The sequence below is a fragment of the Myotis myotis genome, unplaced genomic scaffold, assembly GCF_014108235.1.
Source record: "Myotis myotis isolate mMyoMyo1 unplaced genomic scaffold, mMyoMyo1.p scaffold_m19_p_15, whole genome shotgun sequence".
Taxonomy (NCBI): Eukaryota; Metazoa; Chordata; class Mammalia; order Chiroptera; family Vespertilionidae; genus Myotis; species Myotis myotis.
In genome coordinates this window covers 42,692,443-42,710,767 of record NW_023416319.1, presented here as the reverse complement: position 1 = coordinate 42,710,767, position 18,325 = coordinate 42,692,443, and the positions used below count along the sequence as shown (strand labels likewise).

The 18,325-nt window shown below is 40.7% G+C and overlaps 1 protein-coding gene across 12 annotated transcripts in view; it reads left to right on the top strand.

Annotated features, from left to right (window-relative positions):
- The window catches only part of MICU1 (mitochondrial calcium uptake 1), a 181,769-nt gene that overhangs the window by 124,055 nt on the left and 39,389 nt on the right, over positions 1-18,325 (top strand). For all 12 annotated transcript variants that reach the window (XR_004972226.1, XR_004972225.1, XM_036337031.1 and 9 more), the window contains one exon: positions 15,621-15,758. Coding sequence is in view for 10 of the 12 variants with exons in the window: in XM_036337031.1 (XP_036192924.1) it covers positions 15,621-15,758 (138 nt within the window). In the remaining 2 variants the exon portion in view is untranslated. The remainder of the gene's footprint in view (positions 1-15,620; positions 15,759-18,325) is intronic.

Sequence of the window (18,325 nt, the reverse complement as noted above, 5' to 3'; positions counted from 1 at the left end):
ACCAGAAATCCAACTGTGACCTCCTGGTTCATGGGTTGACGTTCAACCACTGAGCCATACTGGCCGGGCACTCCTAGTATTTCTTGTTAAGTGAATGTGTATCAGGCTGAATATGACTAAGACTAGTTTTTAAAGTTGCATCTAAATCATTCCTTATATAAGTTGGTTTACTGATTTTTGTCTTATTTTGGCTTCAAAGAGGGCTTTTTTTCTTCTCTCTCAATCAGGAAAGGTTAATTAAACTTTCCTGATATAAGATCTCCACAGACTGTCTTAAAGGGTATTGTCGCATATTCTTGTACTAACTGTGGATTTGAATTAAGATTTATTGCTTACTTTTAATATGTATCTTTATTCTCTGATAGGGTTATGGTAGCTTGGGGAACAATCTTTTTGGTTTTCCTCGCTTGTGAGTATGAATAACCTCAAATGTGATGTTAATGTGTTTTTGCATTCCATTTGTGCCAAAACAAAATAATCAGTTGTGCAGTTGGTTGATCCGATGAGTATACAAAGTCCATTTATTTGAACATGTAATCATTAGCTCACCAAAGCTAATCAGACTTTATAAACACTTCGTCAACTGTGCCCAGGAGCCTGTTCTGCCTAGTGAACATAATTAATTTCAAACTGACACAATGGGGCATCACCTTCCATTCCTTTTTAAACCTAGTTATAGAGGCCATTCAAAAAGATTCCCCTTCTCACTCAGGTTTTTCAGAAGTCATCGCGTCTGTCTGCCAAAGGGCTCGGCAGAGCAGATCATCAGGGCAGAGTAAAAGCAATGTGATTTTAACAAATGATTATTGCTAGGCTATAATTTGTATATGTCAACCCTAGTTACTAGATAGCTTCAAGTATTTGAAATACCTGCCTCTATCTGCCAATATTTGCTGGTAAATATGTGACAGAAGTATGTGCAGTATTCCTCACTATGTTAACCATGGTGGCATAATTTTAGTGTTGGCTGTGATCTAAAATACTGATTAACTTCTCTTTGCCTCCATGCTGAAAACTGATAATATGACCTTGTGTTTATGTGGCAGACTTCTCTGGTATTGCAAAGGCATCGACAGCATATAACCCCTCTAGATAATTTGAGGTTATTGTTGCCTCTGAGCTGCATTACAGCCAGAGGGGAAGAGATGGGTATTTGAATTGTAATAAAGAGATAGAAATGAAAATGAACAACTAATATTAATGTCTTTGATGTTACATCTAGTTCTTTAAATCAAATTCTTTAAAAGTAGAGGATCTATCTGTACGTCTTTGGGAGCTACCGGAGATTATGGGAGCAGCTTTCCTAATAGTTGCCCTGTCTTGTTACCTTGTATTGGCCATTCACATTGATAGCCGGTGTTGCAAGTCTCCCAGGACCCAAGAAGTGAAGATATTAAAAGCAATTTAAAGATTTAAGGAAGTGTAATTTCAAACATAAAAGCACTTTTATGTTTGACTTTCATTTCAGTAAAGGCTTAAGGTTAGTAGTGAGAAAGCCTAGCAGCCGCAGGTTTTGAAGTAGCTAGAGTCACATTCAGAGAAATGTATGTGAAGCAGAAAAGCACCTGTCAGGCACAGATATCTTCATCACGCCCATTCCCACAATAGTCATTGTCAGTAACATCTCCTCTGACCACTTCCGCCATCTCTACCATCACTCTAGTCCAGTGGTCGGCAAACCGTGACTCGCGAGCCACATGCGGCTCATTGGCCCCTTGAGTGTGGCTCTTCCACAAAATACCACGTGCGGGCGCACATACAGTGTGATTGAAACGTCATGGCCCATGCGCAGAAGTCAGTTTTCAGCCTGGGCGAGTCTATTTTGAAGAAGTGGCGTTAGAAGAAGTCGGGGTACGATCACTGAGGTCGACCCCTCAGATTGAGGACGTTTTTAGCAAAGGCCAGCTTAGGAGTACCCTAATTAAGTTAATAACAATGTACCTACCTATATAGTTTAAGTTTAAAAAATTTGGCTCTCAAAAGAAATTTCAGTCGTTGTACTGTTGATATTTGGCTCTGTTGACTAATGAGTTTGCCGACCACTGCTCTAGACTAAACTATTTATCTTTTGCCTAGATTACTTTACTTGCCTCCTATCTAATCTTACTATAACCACTCTTGCCTTCTTCACTGTTCTTAGATAAAGAACTAAACCCATACCCATAGGCTCTGTATCATTTCACCTCTGCCTCTTCCTTCAGATTCATCCCTTGCATAAGAGCCCTTGCGCTACCGATCATTTGCCTGAAACACTTCTTCCTTTCTCTTCCTCTAGTGACCTCCTTCTTACCCCTCAGAGCTCAGTTAACCTCACTTAATCCAAGAAGCCTTCTCTGCCTCACCATCTCCCCACCACAAATTAGACCACCTTTTAATGTTACAGATTTCCAAAGTACTCTGTAATTTTTCTTCAGATCACTTAATTATATAGCTATCGAGTTGTTTATTTAATACCTGTTTCCAAACACTCCTTGAGAACATTTGAGAGAGTATGTGGGGCTCATCATTTTTTTTTTTTATTGCCTGGCACAGTACCTGACATAAAACAGATACTCAGGAAATCATGTTGAATTAGTAACTACTTCATCAGCAGTAGACAAAAGCCTGATAAAGGCACACACATGCATACACCCTCTCTCTCTGGCATCATTATGGGTTAGTGTGTAAGCATCTGGTGGCATATCTACTCAACTTCCAACCCTCCCTCTTCTCCAGGATTTGTCCCACTCTACCTCTGAAACACAGGTGTGGCGCCTGGAAGCCATGTTTGTACTTTATGCCTCTCCCTTGCTTTCCCTCACATCACCCTTCCCTACCCCTCCCTTAGCCAATTAGATCAGGAGTGGACGTCCAACCCAGGATTGACCAATCAGAATTTCGCCATAGAAAATTTGAAATTTGGACTAGGGACAGTTGGTCTCTTCTTGTAGTTAAATTATTTAACATGTAAACTCCAGAACTCCAGGATAACTATGTGTGCCCACCATGTAGACCCACATAGCGCAGAAGAAGAAAGGCTGACAGAAAACAAGGACCAAAGCAGCTGCACAGAAATGAGAACACTGCCAACTTTCAGCCCTGGCTCTCAGTCCTTCCCCGCCATGAGCTGCCTTTGTCTCCTGGGATCCCTGAATTCCCCTATTGCTGAAGCTAGCTTGAGTTGATTTCCATTATGTGCAGCCTTAATACAACTAGAAAATCTCAAAACATGCCCAGACTTTATGGAAGAACACCCTGTGATCACTGAATCCATATAGAACATGAACGAATTTCAAGTGACTTTCAGGTGCCTTATAGAGGATTAGTTAGTTTAGACTCTTTTAAATAATTGCCATGTTGAAGAACCCATATGCTTAAACATGAAACATCTAATTAGCTCTTTTTAAAAACTGAGAGGCTACTACATAATTGAAAAGTATCATCTGTGCCTCTTAAGTTGCAAAAAAAAAAAAAAAAAGAAAGAAATGAAATAAAATGAAAAACTAACTAACGTTTAAGAAAAACAATCTTAATGAGCTTGGTGACTTAAAAATAAAATAAATAAATAAATAACCTCAATACTAAGTGATTTAACATATAATCTCCTCCCTGGTTTCTCTTTGGTGCTCTAATACACATAATTGGCCAGCCACGGACAGCTGAACTTATTGTTAATCTTGAATACTATAGAAATAGAAAGCATGTTCCCTTTCCGTCTGTTTTTCACCATTGTTGTTATAAAAATCTTAATGACTGTCCTCCATTTTTCTACTCTCAGGGGAAACATATATTTCCTTTCTTCCTTTTTTTTTTTTTAAATAAAAGAAGGAAAGACGAATGATACTGACATGTGAGGTGGTCTTACCCACTAGGTAACTTTGTTTTCACCTGCCTGTGTTTGGACTCATCATTTTTTCCCACTTTCTGTATTAAAGCTTAAGGGGGCTGCATATTTCAAAACTGCAGTCTCCCAGTCTTTCCTGCATTTATCTTCTGCTTGTTAGTCAGCTTAACCTAAATTCAAATTTCTGTGTATTGTGTTTCACTCTCTAACTCTTCATTTTCTGTTCTAAAAAATTGGCAGTTTCCAACATAATTTTGAATGTATTGAAAAATATTAACCGGTTCCATAGTACCAATTGAGCATGAGCTCATTGCCTGGGCTAGTGGTGGGCAAACTGCGGCTCGCAAGCCACATGCGGCTCTTTGGCCCCTAGAGTGTGGCTCTTCCACAAAATACCAACTTCTGCGCATGGGCCACGAAGTTTCAATCGCACTCTACGTGCGCTCCCGCACATGGTATTTTGTGGAAGAGCTACACTGAAGGGGGCAAAGAGCCGCATGTGGCTCGCGAGCCGCAGTTTGCCAACCCTGGCCTGGGCAATGGCTTTCTGAATTGTCAGAAATAAAATGGGTGATAAGATTAAGTCAGTCCGGAGAACCAAGATGGCGGCATAGGTTAACGCCGGAGTTTGCTGCTTTGAACAACTACTTCAAAAGTGAAACCAAAAAACGGAAGGGTCATCACCCAGAACCACAGGAACGCTGGCTGAGTGGAAGTCCTACAACTAGGAGGAAAGAGAAACGCATACGGACACTCAGAGGAGGCGCAGTGCTGAAGTCAAATTCTGAGGTGCGGAGTGCGCGGAGCGGGCTGGCAGCGGAGGGCGCGGTTGGCGTTTTCAATCGGGAGGGAGTCGCAGAATCTGAGCTCCAGATCCGGGCGAGTCTTTAGGGACCCAGACTCAAACGGGAGAAGCGGGACTGTCTGGCTTCGGTCAGAGCGAGTGCAGCTTTCTCTCTGAGCTTTGCAGCGGGTGCCGGGACTCAGAGAGGCAGAGCCCCTGGGGACAGGACTGAGAGCCGCCATAACTGCTCTCTCCAGCCCACCCTGTTGATCCTGTGCGACCCGCCCCGCCCAAGCCCTGCACAGAGGCATTTGACGGATAGCCTCAGGCAAAGGCTAGATTAGCACCTCCCTAGAGGACAGAAGTTCTCTCACTGCTGACACAGCTGATTCTCATAGCCACTTGGCCTGGAGGTCAAACCCTCCCTGGAATTAGCTACAACAATCAAGATTTAACTATAAGACTGCGAACAAAGACCACTAGGGGGTGCACCAAGGAAGCATAACAAAATGCGGAGACAAAGAAACAGGACAAAATTGTCAATGGAAGATATAGAGTTCAGAACCACACTTTTAAGGTCTCTCAAGAACTGTTTAGAAGCCGCCGATAAACTTAATGAGATCTACAAGAAAACTAATGAGACCCTCGATGTTATATTGGGGAACCAACTAGAAATTAAGCATACACTGGACTGAAATAACGAATATTATACAGACTCCCGACAGCAGACCAGAGGAGCGCAAGAATCAAGTCAATGATTTGAAATGCGAGGAAGCAAAAAACACCCAACCGGAAAAGCAAAATGAAAAAAGAATCCAAAAATGCGAGGATAGTGTAAGGAGCCTCTGGGACAGCTTCAAGCGTACCAACATCAGAATTATAGGGGTGCCAGAAGATGAGAGAGAGCAAGATATTGAAAACCTATTTGAAGAAATAATGACAGAAAACTTCCCCCACCTGGTGAAAGAAATAGACTTACAGGTCCAAGAAGCGAGGAGAACCCCAAACAAAAGGAATCCAAAGAGGACCACACCAAGACACATCATAATTAAAATGCCAAGAGCAAAAGACAAAGAGAGAATCTTAAAAGCAGCAAGAGAAAGAAACCCAGTTACCTACAAGGGAATACCCATACGACTGTCAGCTGATTTCTCAACAGAAACTTTGCAGGCCAGAAGGGAGTGGCAAGAAATATTCAAAGTGATGAATACCAAGAACCTACAACCAAGATTACTTTATCCAGCAAAGCTATCCTTCAGAATTGAAGGTCAGATAAAGAGCTTCACAGATAAGGAAAAGCTAAAGGAGTTCATCACCGCCAAACCAGTATTATATGAAATGCTGAAAGGTATCCTTTAAGAAGAGGAAGAGGAAGAAAAAGGTAAAGATACAAATTATGAACAACAAATATGCATCTATCAACAAGTGAATCTAAGAATCAAGTGAATAAATAATCTGATGAACAGAATGAACTGTTGATTATAATAGAATCAGGGACATAGAAAGGGAATGGACTGACTATTCCTGGGGGGGAAAGGGGTGTGGGAGATTCGGGAAGAGACTGGACAAAAATCATGCACCTATGGATGAGGACAGTGGGTGGGGAGTGAGGGCGGAGGGTGGGGCGGGAACTGGGAGGAGGGGAGTTATGGGGGGGAAAAAAAGAGGAACAAATGTAATAATCTGAACAATAAAGATTTAATTAAAAAAAAAAAAGATTAAGTCAGTCAAAGAGGGGTCAGTCATTTGAAGTGAAATAAACTAAGATGTGAGGTCCGGATATAAAAAATATATATATTACCAATTTTAAAGTTAGTGCCCTCAAACTATATTTTTTAGTGTTTTCTATAAATAAGGCAGACATTTGAGAATATACAACTTCATGTTAGTTTTGTTTATTTGGGTAAAAATAGATATAAGCTTAATTGTTTTGTTGTTCTAGTACAGGGGTCCTCAAACTACGGCCTGTGGGCCACATGCAAATACAAATATTGTATTTGTTCCCGTTTTGTTTTTTTACTTCAAAATAAGTTATGTGCAATGTGCATAGGAATTTGTTCATAGTTTTTTTTTAAACTATAGTCCGGCCCTCCAACGGTCTGAGGGACAGTGAACTGGCCCCCTGTTTAAAAAGTTTGAGGACCCCTGTTCTAGTATCATAGACCTATGTTTCTCTTAGTTAATCTATCTAGCTTTTACAGAATGTAGACAAAGGTGTCATGATAGATTCCTTGAACACACTATTTGTCTAACTGAGCCATAATTGACTTTTCAGATCTTCAACTTGTGACATTGTTTCTATAGAAAACATCGAGCAATAAGTATTTTTAATGATGCTGTCTTCTCTTGGGTATAAACTAATTGTGTAACATAATTACCTAACTACGTTATCTTTTTTTTAGGAATATGTATACTTACATGTTCTTAAAGTCAGACTCTAGTCATGGACTTGTGGAATCATTCATTTTTTATTTGATTTTATTTCTTCTTTTTTTTTAAAGATTGTTCATCGATTTTGAGAGAGAGAGAGAGAGAGAGAAAGAGAGAGAGAGAGAGAGAGAGAGAGAGAGAGAGAGAGAGAGAGAAACATCAATGATGATTGAGCTGGCAACCCTGGACATGTGTCCCAACTGGGAATCGAACTATGACCTCCTGGTTCATAGGTTGACACTCAGTCACTGAGCCACACCGGCTGGGCTCAGCCAACTGTTAATTAGTTTAATCTTGAAATTATCCTGTATTGAATAGTAAATGAAATTAGTTGCATTTACTTTTTCTGCTCTTCAATTGTCAAAGTAGTATTCTGTAAGCAAAGACTTAGCAAGAACAATGATGAAAAGAAGAGTGAGAAATAGTAATTGAACTTAAGTAAGACTCACTAAGAATGGAATAATCAATTGAGGCTTTTATCTTCTAGGAAGTGACAGCATGGTGGTAAAGGTATTATTATTATTACATTTATTGAATGTTAACTATGCACCAAACTGTGCTAATTTACACACACACACACACACACACACACACACACACACACACACACACATATTCTCTGTTAATCCTTTTAACACTTTGAAATTGTGAATATCATTTTCATTTTTTTGGTGGAAAGATTTTGAAGCCTTAGAGTGAGTAAGCCACTTTCCTAGAGTCAGAGCCGCAAGCAGAGGTTCAAGCCAGATTTCAGACCCAGGCCTTACTGTTTCTAAAGCCCATATTGTTGGTCACTTTAATGTATTACCTTCCATGGAATAAAACCAACATTTATCAAACCTTGAAACCTCTGTTCCAATTCTAAAGTGTTTTTCCCTGACGCCCTCAATCAAATATACCCTGATTTATATTATCATGTAATGAGTTCATGCATCTTATTATCTCCCTGGTTTTTACTATTAGACTGAAAAGTTAACCTTTTCCTGGTCTAACTAACTATAGTATTCATAGTCATGTCATTTAGTAACGTGATTTGATCATCAGCCTGAACTTTCTTAAAAACAATTTTTAAATGGAAAGTATCCTTGGATTTTAAGTAGAAAAGTCTAGCGGTTTAGTTTGGTCATCCATAATCCTACAGTCCCAGACTCTAATGGATTGTTTTGGCCCTAGATGAGGACACTGAACCATGTTGTCTCAATTCTAAATTATGAGCCTTTTTCCTTGGCTCACCAGTTAGCCAAAAGACAAACTTATTAGTGTTGACAGTGAAGATACATCTTTTATTTAGAGATCAAAAAAATTCAGGCTCCAGGCAATTTGGCCTGATGCTCTCTGATGTCCCCTGCCAATTGAAGACAGAGATTCATATTCAAACTAGCGTGTGTATGTCATGCCGACTGGATGGGTTTGCAGTAGAGACCTGCCCCTGTATCGTTTTTCCTTTTGATGGACATAACGGACAGTTGCTCTGAGACTCCTGGTAATAGCAGCAGTGGCATGGCTAAGATCTCAAAAGCCAAATACTGTCAGGTTGAAAAATAAAGAGGTGTTCAGTAATCTCAAGGACTCAAATTGCACAGTTCAGAAACTAGTAAAATCCTATCAAGAAAATTACCATTTTGAAATACGTGTTAAGGGCAGGATTTACTCTGAGGGATAGACCGTCTCCAGAGAAGAAATTGTATAAAAAAGAATACATTTGTTGGAATATATTAACCTCAAAAGTCTTTAATAAATCAAGACCCACTTGCAGACACTGATTTTTTTTCCTTTTACTACTTTTCTAATCTTATCTTGACTTTTGTTTATAATTCTTTCTTTTCTTCTCTTCCTGGCTTCCCATCTTCCTTAAATCATTTCATCTAGATCAGCGATTTTCATCTTTTTCGTCTCATGGCACACATAAACTGATTACTAAAATTCTGCAGCACACCAAAAAATGTTACATTTTTTTGCCGATCTGACCAAAAACTTAGGTATGATTTTGACTCTTTGACTCATTCACACCGAGTGACTATTGTTGTGTTGGCTGTTGTCATTTTTTTTAATTTGACAATCTAAGGGAAAAGAGGTCAATGCCCCTGACTCAATAGTCAGGTATTGCATGTTTTAAAAATTCTTGAGGCACACCAGTTAAAAAATGCTGATTAGATATATGTGGACCATCTGTCCTTCCAAAAGACAATGTTTTCTCTCAGCAAGGGGCAGGGGTGGGAACAAGAAGCACAATATGGACAGAAAGCCAGGAAAAATCTTGCAGACAGTTTTTTGGCTCCTCTTCTCTGGCCCCCTGTGCCTGCCCTGCAGCTCCCTGGGGAACAACAGCGACAACAGCTTGTATCCATTTGAGAAAGTGGCAGGGCTGCGGAAGAGAAAATGCTAGGCTTCTCTTAGACACAGAAAAGCAATGCAAATGGTTAGTGGTGCACTGGAAGGGGGAGTTGCTGTGCCATAGTGTCAAATGGAATAGAGTCTCCTTCATTGCCATTGCAGTGGAACATAAAGAGGCTTTGTCAGTGTTCAACTACTTAAAATACAAACCAGTCATTTGAATTGCTTCCAAATATATAATTAGAAGCTTTCTGCATTGTGATAATTTTGTAATAGCATATGTCTTTCCCCAAAGACCCTCTCATGACCTTGGGGATCACATGCATACTGTGCTCCAGGAATACACCCACAGGCTACGGTACACCTTTCATCTCGAGCCACGTGATGTCTAGCTATCACCCTTGAAAATTTTGCCCTAATGAAGGTCCTTGAAGCTCCCTAGCCTTTGTGTAGTAAGTCCTCAGTTAATAAATGTTGAGTGAATAGCACATTAGATCATTTTTCATTAGCAGTTTTGCGGATAAAGAGCTCTCTCTGCCATCCCAGCCATTTTGAAGACCTCAGAAATAAGGCAGTCTTGCCTCAAAAGAGCCTAAAAACCTAAAAGGAGAAATGCTGCCCCAAATCAAATTACAGTGGAGGTAGTAAACTTTGCAATGACCCACACTGCATGGAGCTGAATTTTATAGTCCTTTTTTTATATTGACTTTTTGAGAGAGAGAGAGAGAGAGAGAGAACATCAATTTGTTGTCCCACTTAATTATGCATTCATTGGTTGATTCTTGTACTTGCCCTAACTGGGAATTGAACCCACAACTTTGACATATCGAGACGATGCTCTAACTAAGTGAACTAACTGGCCAGGGATGAATTTTATGGTCTTTAAGCCCTTTCAGGTTCCAACTACATCAAAATAATAACAACTTAACCCTAAGAGAAAAAGACATGTCTGAGTTTTCAAAGAATATTAGCAAAAATGCTAACTTGAGTATGGCATTGTTACATGAGCATCTCTACTGCAAATGATCTTTTCTGTCTTTGAAACATAATAGAGGTGCAATGTTATGCCCCCTTGGAGAACAGAAGAATACCGGCCTTTGTTTCCGTAAGTCTTGAGCAAGCTGCTTCTGCTGCCAATGTTATAAACAAGCAACATTTCAACCTTGAGTCTATCTTGTGGAATAAAGCTTAAAACGCATCTAATTCAGATATATGGGATTTCTCCTCAGCTGTGACATCTCCAGATAAGGGTGAAATGAGTGCCCTAAATTGTTAGAGCCCAGCCTGGAGGGCGGGACCACAGCCTGGCTCCACTTACCTTAAAGAAGCCCATACAAGACTATGCATCTCCAGCTTTTACCCGGTATCACATTTCACTAAAATCTGATTTAGACACTGTAGAAAGTATGCCCATTAGCAAAAAATTTTAGTCCTCCATTTTGTTTCAAGATGGTAAATTGAATCATAAATCAGACTTAAAATTGAATCCTGAAAACTTTTGGTGGTGTCAAAAATTAATCAGCTCTGCAGAAGTGATGCTATGACAAACTTGAAATATTGAGTGGCTGAGTTAAAAAAGAGGCTTTCACTTAATATTGATGGTATTGATTTCCTTGGAAATTGTTTTGCCTCTCACTTTAAATATGACTTAGCTTCCTGGTTGCATAAGTTTTTCCAAAACACCATGGTGCTGTTCTATAGCAGAGGTCTTCAAACTACAGCCCGCGGGCCACATGCAAATACAAATATTGTATTTGTTCCCGTTTTGTTTTTTTACTTCAAAATAAGATATGTGCAGTGTGCATAGGAATTTGTTCATAGTTTTTTTTTAAAACTGTAGTCCGGCCCTCCAACGGTCTAAGGGACGGTGAACTGGCCCCCTATTTAAAAAGTTTGAGGACCCCTGTTCTATAGGATGAATATGTATTATTGCTTAGAAGGATGAAACCGTGTGATATTGAGATACAGTCCTTGGTTCCAGACAGAGCTGAATTTGAATCTCAGGACTTCATGTTACCTCAGTGTTCTCATCTGTAAAATGGAGCTGATAATATCTACTCCATAGGGCAGCCGTGGGCAAACTACGGCCCACAGGCCGGATCCGGCCCGTTTGAAATGAATAAAACTAAAAAAAAAAAAGACCGTACCCTTTTATGTAATGATGTTTACTTTGAATTTATATTAGTTCACACAAACACTCCATCCATGCTTTTGTTCCGGCCCTCTGGTCCAGTTTAAGAACCCATTGTGGCCCTTGAGTCAAAAAGTTTGCCCACCCCTGCCATAGGGTGTTATAATGACTAAATGAAAGAAAATATGGATAAAGAACATGGCCCATAGTACATGCTCAGTAAATGTTTGCTGTTGTTAAAATGCAGTTCTTGTGTATTGCTCACTGACTGTCTCACCAGTGAGGAAAGAAATTAAGGTATCTATCAACTTATAAGCTAACTGAGGAAATGAAAACCAGAATTTCACTCTTGACTATATACTTATTACTTATTTTGTGACTCATCTGTAAATCTTATCTCCCTCCTAGATGGTGAAGACCCTAAGAACAGAAACTGAATCACCTTTCCTTATCCCACAAGACTAACACAATGCTAGACCACTAGTAGACATTTGGGAAATGTTTGTTGATATGACCTTACTTAGCAATGTCTATGTCTGTGTATACATACCCCTCTTATGAGAACAGGATTATGTCTCACCACATAAGAATCTGAGAGTTTCCTAGTAACTTTTATTTTCCAATAAATCCATGGGGAAATTTTACCATCTTAAAATCATTTTGCTTTCTAATTTGTTTCTGGGCCCATCTTTAGCCAGTTTATTAGCTATGTATTTATAAGTATCATTAACACTGCAGCTGGCATTGAGATAACTTTCTGGTCTCTGTTTTTATATTAAAAATCTTAGTTTTCTGATATTACTTAGATTAGCTGGAGGTCCTTTATACTTAACCTTTCCAGCTGCATATTTAAATACATCTAATAAATTTTCAGTAGCTTTATGGTAATTAAGCATGTCTAATTAAGATATTCTATACTCTGTACATTTTTTTTTCCAAGTTCTATTGATGTCCTAGCATTTGATTACCATTTGGGGGCAAACTTGAAATTCTTAAAGGCCTGAATACAGACTGAAGAACTGATAAGACTTTATATATGTATAATTAATCAAATATATAATAATTAGATTTTTAAAATATATTTTATTGATTTTTTTTTTACAGAGAGGAAAGGAGAGAGTTAGAGAATTAGAAACATCGATGAGAGAGAAACATCAATCAGCTGCCTCCTGCACACTCCCCACTGGGTATGTGCCCGCAACCAAGGTACATGCCCTTGACTAGAATCGAACCTGGGACCCTTGAGTCCACAGGCCAACGCTCTATCCACTGAGCCAAACCGGTTAGGGCTAATAATTAGATTTTAAATCTTCTCTGAGTAGCAAAGATAAAGATGGACCAAAGATTACTTATTACCAACAATATTACTCATGAATTAGAATAGAGTTTTAACATTGTTTTGGGGTTTTTTTGAGGATTTTTTTTTAATTAAATCTTTATTGTTCAGATTATTACAGTTGTTCCTCTTTTTTCCCCCCCCCATAGCTCCCCTCCACCCGGTTCCCATCCCACCCTCCGCCCTCACCCCCCCTCCTACTATCCTCATCCATAGGTGCACGATTATTGTCCAGTCTCTTCCCGCACCCCCCACACCCCTTTCCCCCCCAAGAATAGTCAGTTCACTTCCTTTCTATGCCCCTGATTCTATTATAATCACCAGTTTATTCTGTTCATCAGATTATTTACTCACTTGATTTTTAGATTCACTTGTTGATAGATATGTATTTGTTGATCATAATTTGTATCTTTACCTTTTTCTTCTTCTTCCTCTTCTTAAAGGATACCTTTCAGCATTTCATATAATACTGGTTTGGTGGTGATGAACTCCTTTAGCTTTTTCTTATCTGTGAAGCTCTTTATCTGACCTTCAATTCTGAATGATATCTTTGCTGGGTAAAGTAATCTTGGTTGTAGGTTCTTGGCATTCATCACTTTGAATATTTCTTGCCACTCCCTTCTGGCCTGCAAAGTTTCTGTTGAGAAATCCACTGACAGTCGTATGGGTACTCCCTTGTAGGTAACTGACTTTCTTTCTCTTGATGCTTTTAAGATTTTCTCTTTGTCTTTTGCTCTTGCCATTTTAATTATGATGTGTCTTGGTGTGGTCCTCTTTGGATTCCTTTTGTTTGGGTTCTCTGTACTTCCTGGACTTGTAAGTCTCTTTCTTTCATCAGGTAGGGGAAGTTTTCTGTCATTATTTCTTCAAATAGGTTTTCAATATCTTGCTCTCTCTCTTCTTCTGGCACCCCTATAATTCGAATGTTGGTGTGCTTGAAGCTGTCCCAGACGCTCCTTACGCTATCTTTGTATTTTTGGATTCTTTTTTCATTTTGCTTTTCCAGTTGGGTGTTTTTTGCTTCTTTGTATTTCAAATCTTTGACTTGATTCTTGTGATCCTCTAGTCTGCTATTGGAACTCTGCATAATATCCTTTATTTCAGTCAGTGTATGCTTAATTTCTGTTTGGTCCTTTGTAATAACCTCGAGGGTCTCACTAGATTTATTGAAGGTCTCACTACATTTATCGGCGGTTTCTAGAAAGTTCTTGAAAATCCTTAAAAGTGTGGTTTTGAACTCTGTATCCAGTAGTTTGCTTTCCTCCATTTCTGTCATTTGTGTCCTGTTTCTTTGTCTCTGCATTTTTTATGTTTCCCTGTGTTGGTAGAGTGGCTTTGTGTGTTAGGTGTCCTATAGGGCCCAGTGGCTCAGCCTCGCCAATTACCTGAGGCGGACACTCTTGGTGCGCCCCTTTGTGGGCTTTATGCACAGTCTAGTTTTAGTTAAGCCTTGATTATTGTGGGTATCACTGAGAGGAATTGACCTCCAGGCCAACTGGCTGTGAGAACCAGCTGTGTCTACAGTGGAAGAACTTCTGTGCTGAAGACACCCTTATAGGGCAAGACTTGCTTCAGTGGGGCTTTGGTGCTCACTGAGTCTGCCCCCTGAGTGTGTCCCTTATGAATCTGAGGAGTTGTAATCTGGATGGTCCCACTCTGACCACTGGGTACAATGGCTCTTGGATCTAAGGAGGTGCTAATCTAGCCTCTGCCTGAGGCTACCCAGCAGGAGCTACGAAGAGATCTGCAGATTCCCCTTCCTTGTTTGGGGTTTGGAGGTGCCCAAATGAGGCCCAGCTGTGAAGCAATGCAAGCTGCTGTGGGGCCTTGGGCCTTCTTTTGGATGTTCTGGGTCTGTCTGGTCCAGCTGCAGTTTGTTAGGTAATTTTCAGATTGCAAAGGGCCAGGGCATTCATATGCAAAAGCCTCTGCTGCAGCTTGGGTGGGGCAGGGTCTCAGGGGAACAACAGGGCGGAGCAAACAGCTATGGCTGATCCTCAGCCCTGCCCTAAGGGGACTGCGTCTCAGTGTCCTGGTAATTGCTGCAAGCACCTCTGAGAGAGAGCTTCCCTCAAGTTCCGAGTTCTGCCCGCTTCCAGACAGTCCAGTTTCTCCCCGTATGAGTCTGGGTCCCCAGAGACTCACCCGGAACTGGAGTTCAGAGCAGTCGGGGGCTTGTGGCTCCCTCCGGATTCAAAAAGACAGCCGCGTCCTTAGTCGCCAGCCCTTGCCGCGTGTGCTCGAGCCTCCGTACCTCTGCACTCCACCTCTGCAGCTCCTCTGAATCTCAGTGTGCTTTTCTCTTTCCTTCCAGTTGTAGAAATTTCCACTCAGCCCGCCTTCCTGTAGTTCTGGATGATGTCCGTTTTGTCTTTTAGTTGTATTTTTGAATTTGTTGTGGGAGGCAGCAATTTCCGGTGTTTACCTATGCCGCTATCTTGGTTTCTCCGAGTTTTAACATTGTTTTGATCTCTGCAAACATGCTCCTGACCTGTAAGGTATATGAGATGTCACAGCAGCTGTGCTTTATCTATGAGGAAATTGAGGCCAAGAGTAGCTGGGTTACTGTCCTGATTACATAAATGTTCAGTGGCAGAGTTGGAGAAGAACCCAGATCTTGTCTTTCTGATTAATTTTTTTAAATCTCGGTGAGAATTGTAGTTCAGAAATACAATCCTGGCCATCAACTATTTTCTGCCATCCAACACAGTTTATCATCCCACATTCCATGTCAAAGTACTTTCTATTTGACCCAAGAACACTCTTTCTGTTTTCCTCTCAGTTTGAACGCCATGACCCTGTGGATGGGAGAATTACTGAGAGGCAATTCGGTGGCATGCTGCTGGCCTACAGTGGGGTGCAGTCCAAGAAGCTGACTGCCATGCAGAAGCAACTCAAGAAGCACTTCAAAGAGGGAAAGGTAGGTATCTTTGCCTAGAGGAAGAAAAAGAGCCAAACCATGGAACATACGGTGTCATGGACCAAAGGTGACGACTAATTCGTCTCTGGTACCTGAAAAAATGAGCAGTGGATAAGAAGGGGAGAGCCCAGAATGACACTAGGTTTCTTATTTGGACAAAGGGTGACACCATGAACTGAGACAGAATTTAAAAAGAGAGGCTGGTTTATAGGGAAGATAGAGTTCAGTTGTAGCTATCTTGAGTGTAAGATACCTATAGACCAGTGGTTCTCAACCTGTGGGTTGCGACCCCTTTGGGGGTCGAACGACCCTTTCACAGGGGTCGCCTAAGACCATCCTGCATATCAGATATTTACATTATGATGCATAACAGTAGCAACATTACAGTTATGAAGTAGCAACAAAAATAATTTTATGGTTGGGGGTCACAACATGAGGAACTGTATTTAAAGGGCCAGAAGTTTGAGAACAGCTGCTATAGACATCCAAGTAGAGTGGGTTAGCAGGCAGTTGGATATTGAAATCTGTTTTAGAGGATGAGATAGATTTGGGAATCATCAACACACAATAAGAATTAAAGCAAGGAGAACAGATGAGATTATCCAAGGAAAGTATAATATAGAAAAGAACTGTGGGCCAAGAACAAAATCCAGTGGAACACTAACATTTAAGCAGCTCAGGAAGGAAACCTTGAGGAAATATTTACAGAAATACCTGGAGAAAGTAATGAAATCAAAGCCAAGAAAGTAGGGGATTCAGGAATTGAGGGGTCTACAGTGTTACATGTGTTGGAGATGTCCCAGTAATATAAGATGATACACATCCATTGGGCCCGGCCAGTGTGGCTCAGTGGTTGAGCATCAACCCATGCACCAAGAGGTCACCAGTTCAATTCCCAGTCAGGGCACTTGCCTGGGTTGTGGACTCCCACCAGGGATCATGTAGGAGGCAGCTGATCACTGTTTCTATCTCTTTCTCCCTCCCCTTCTCTCTAAACAAATAAAAACATTTTTAAAAATCCATTGGTTTTGGTAAAATAGTAATAATTGGTGACCTTTGGGAGAGCTATTTCATTAGAGTGGTCTGTTAGAGGACATATTAGAATGAGAAGTAAGGACGTAGAGAAAGAGAAGAAAGAAAGGAAGAAGAGAGGAGTGGAAGCTCCTAAAAGGAAATAGCGTATGTTAAAAACTCTCAGGCAGTACATAAGTCTGCTTGGGCTGCTATAACAAAATACCACAGACGAGGTGGCTTAAACAACAGGAATTAACTTTTCTCACAGTCTGGAGGCTAGAAGTCCAGGATCAAGATGCTGGAAAATTGGGTTTCTAATGAGGGCTCTCTTTCCTGGCCTGTAGACACTTCTTCCTGCTGTGTCCTCACATGGCCTTTCCCTGGTGTTTGCACAGAGAGGCAAGGAGCAGGGGAGTGCTCACACTAGCTCTCTGATGTGTCTTATGAGAATATTAATCATTTCAGACCAGGGCTCCACCCCTAGGACCTTATTTAACCTTAATTATTTACTTAGGGGCCCATCTCCTAATAAAACCATACTGAGGGATAGGGCTTCAATGTGTAAGTTTGGGGGGATACAAACATTCATTCCATAAAGGAAGGAAAGGCAAATCTGGCATGTGTAAGGAGCTGAAGAGGACTGTTGTGCTTGGAACCTACTAGCAATGGACTGCGATGCGGTCAGAGAGGGGAAAGAGAGCCAGAACATGCCGGATCTTACAGGCATGGAATGAGTTTGGATTTTATTCACAGTGCAATGGGAAGCTATTAAAGGGTTGTGAGCTGTGAAGTGGTATGGTTGTATGTATATTTAAAGAGTTGATTCTGACTGCTTTATGAAAAATAGTTTGAAAGGAAGCAAGCATAGAAGCAAAAAGACTGATACTAAGATTATTAGAGAATTCAGGAAGAGATGATTGAGACTACAGACCATGGATTTCTAGTGGCACTTATCAACCCCACTCTAATGCCTTTCAACACTGGCTATGCGGAGAGCAAGAAGAGGCAGATGGTAGAACTGAGTCAGCATCTGGGGATTTGCCAGGGAGTGGGAAGGACACATTGAAGCAGAAATTAGTTAAGAGGTCAGACCCCTTAAAGATCTCAGACACACACGCAGAGCAATGCCAGAAAACCCATGTCTTCTCATTCTCAGCCCAATGCTCATTTCACTGGACAGTGGTTACCAATTTGGCCATGACCAGGAAACTGACCTGGCACTAAAATGTCCCATGAGATATTGCTAAGATAATGCAGTATGGGAGACATGGAGCTAGAAGACTTGAATTCAGGCCCTGCCTCAGAGGTTTCCATGGCCATTAGATAAATTGTTTAACCTCATTGGCCTCATGAACTTAGAAACTTGTCCTAGATGTGCATTATAAGGGCACTGTGGCTTTAAAGGTTGAATAACTGAACATAAGAAATAGGATGGCTAGTACTATACTTGTCTGATTTCTTAGTTATTGGTTTTTGTGCAGGAAATCTTGTATGAATAACATTGCCCCAAGTTGGTAGAAAGCACTTCTCATCACCCAGGCTTCTTCCTCCTT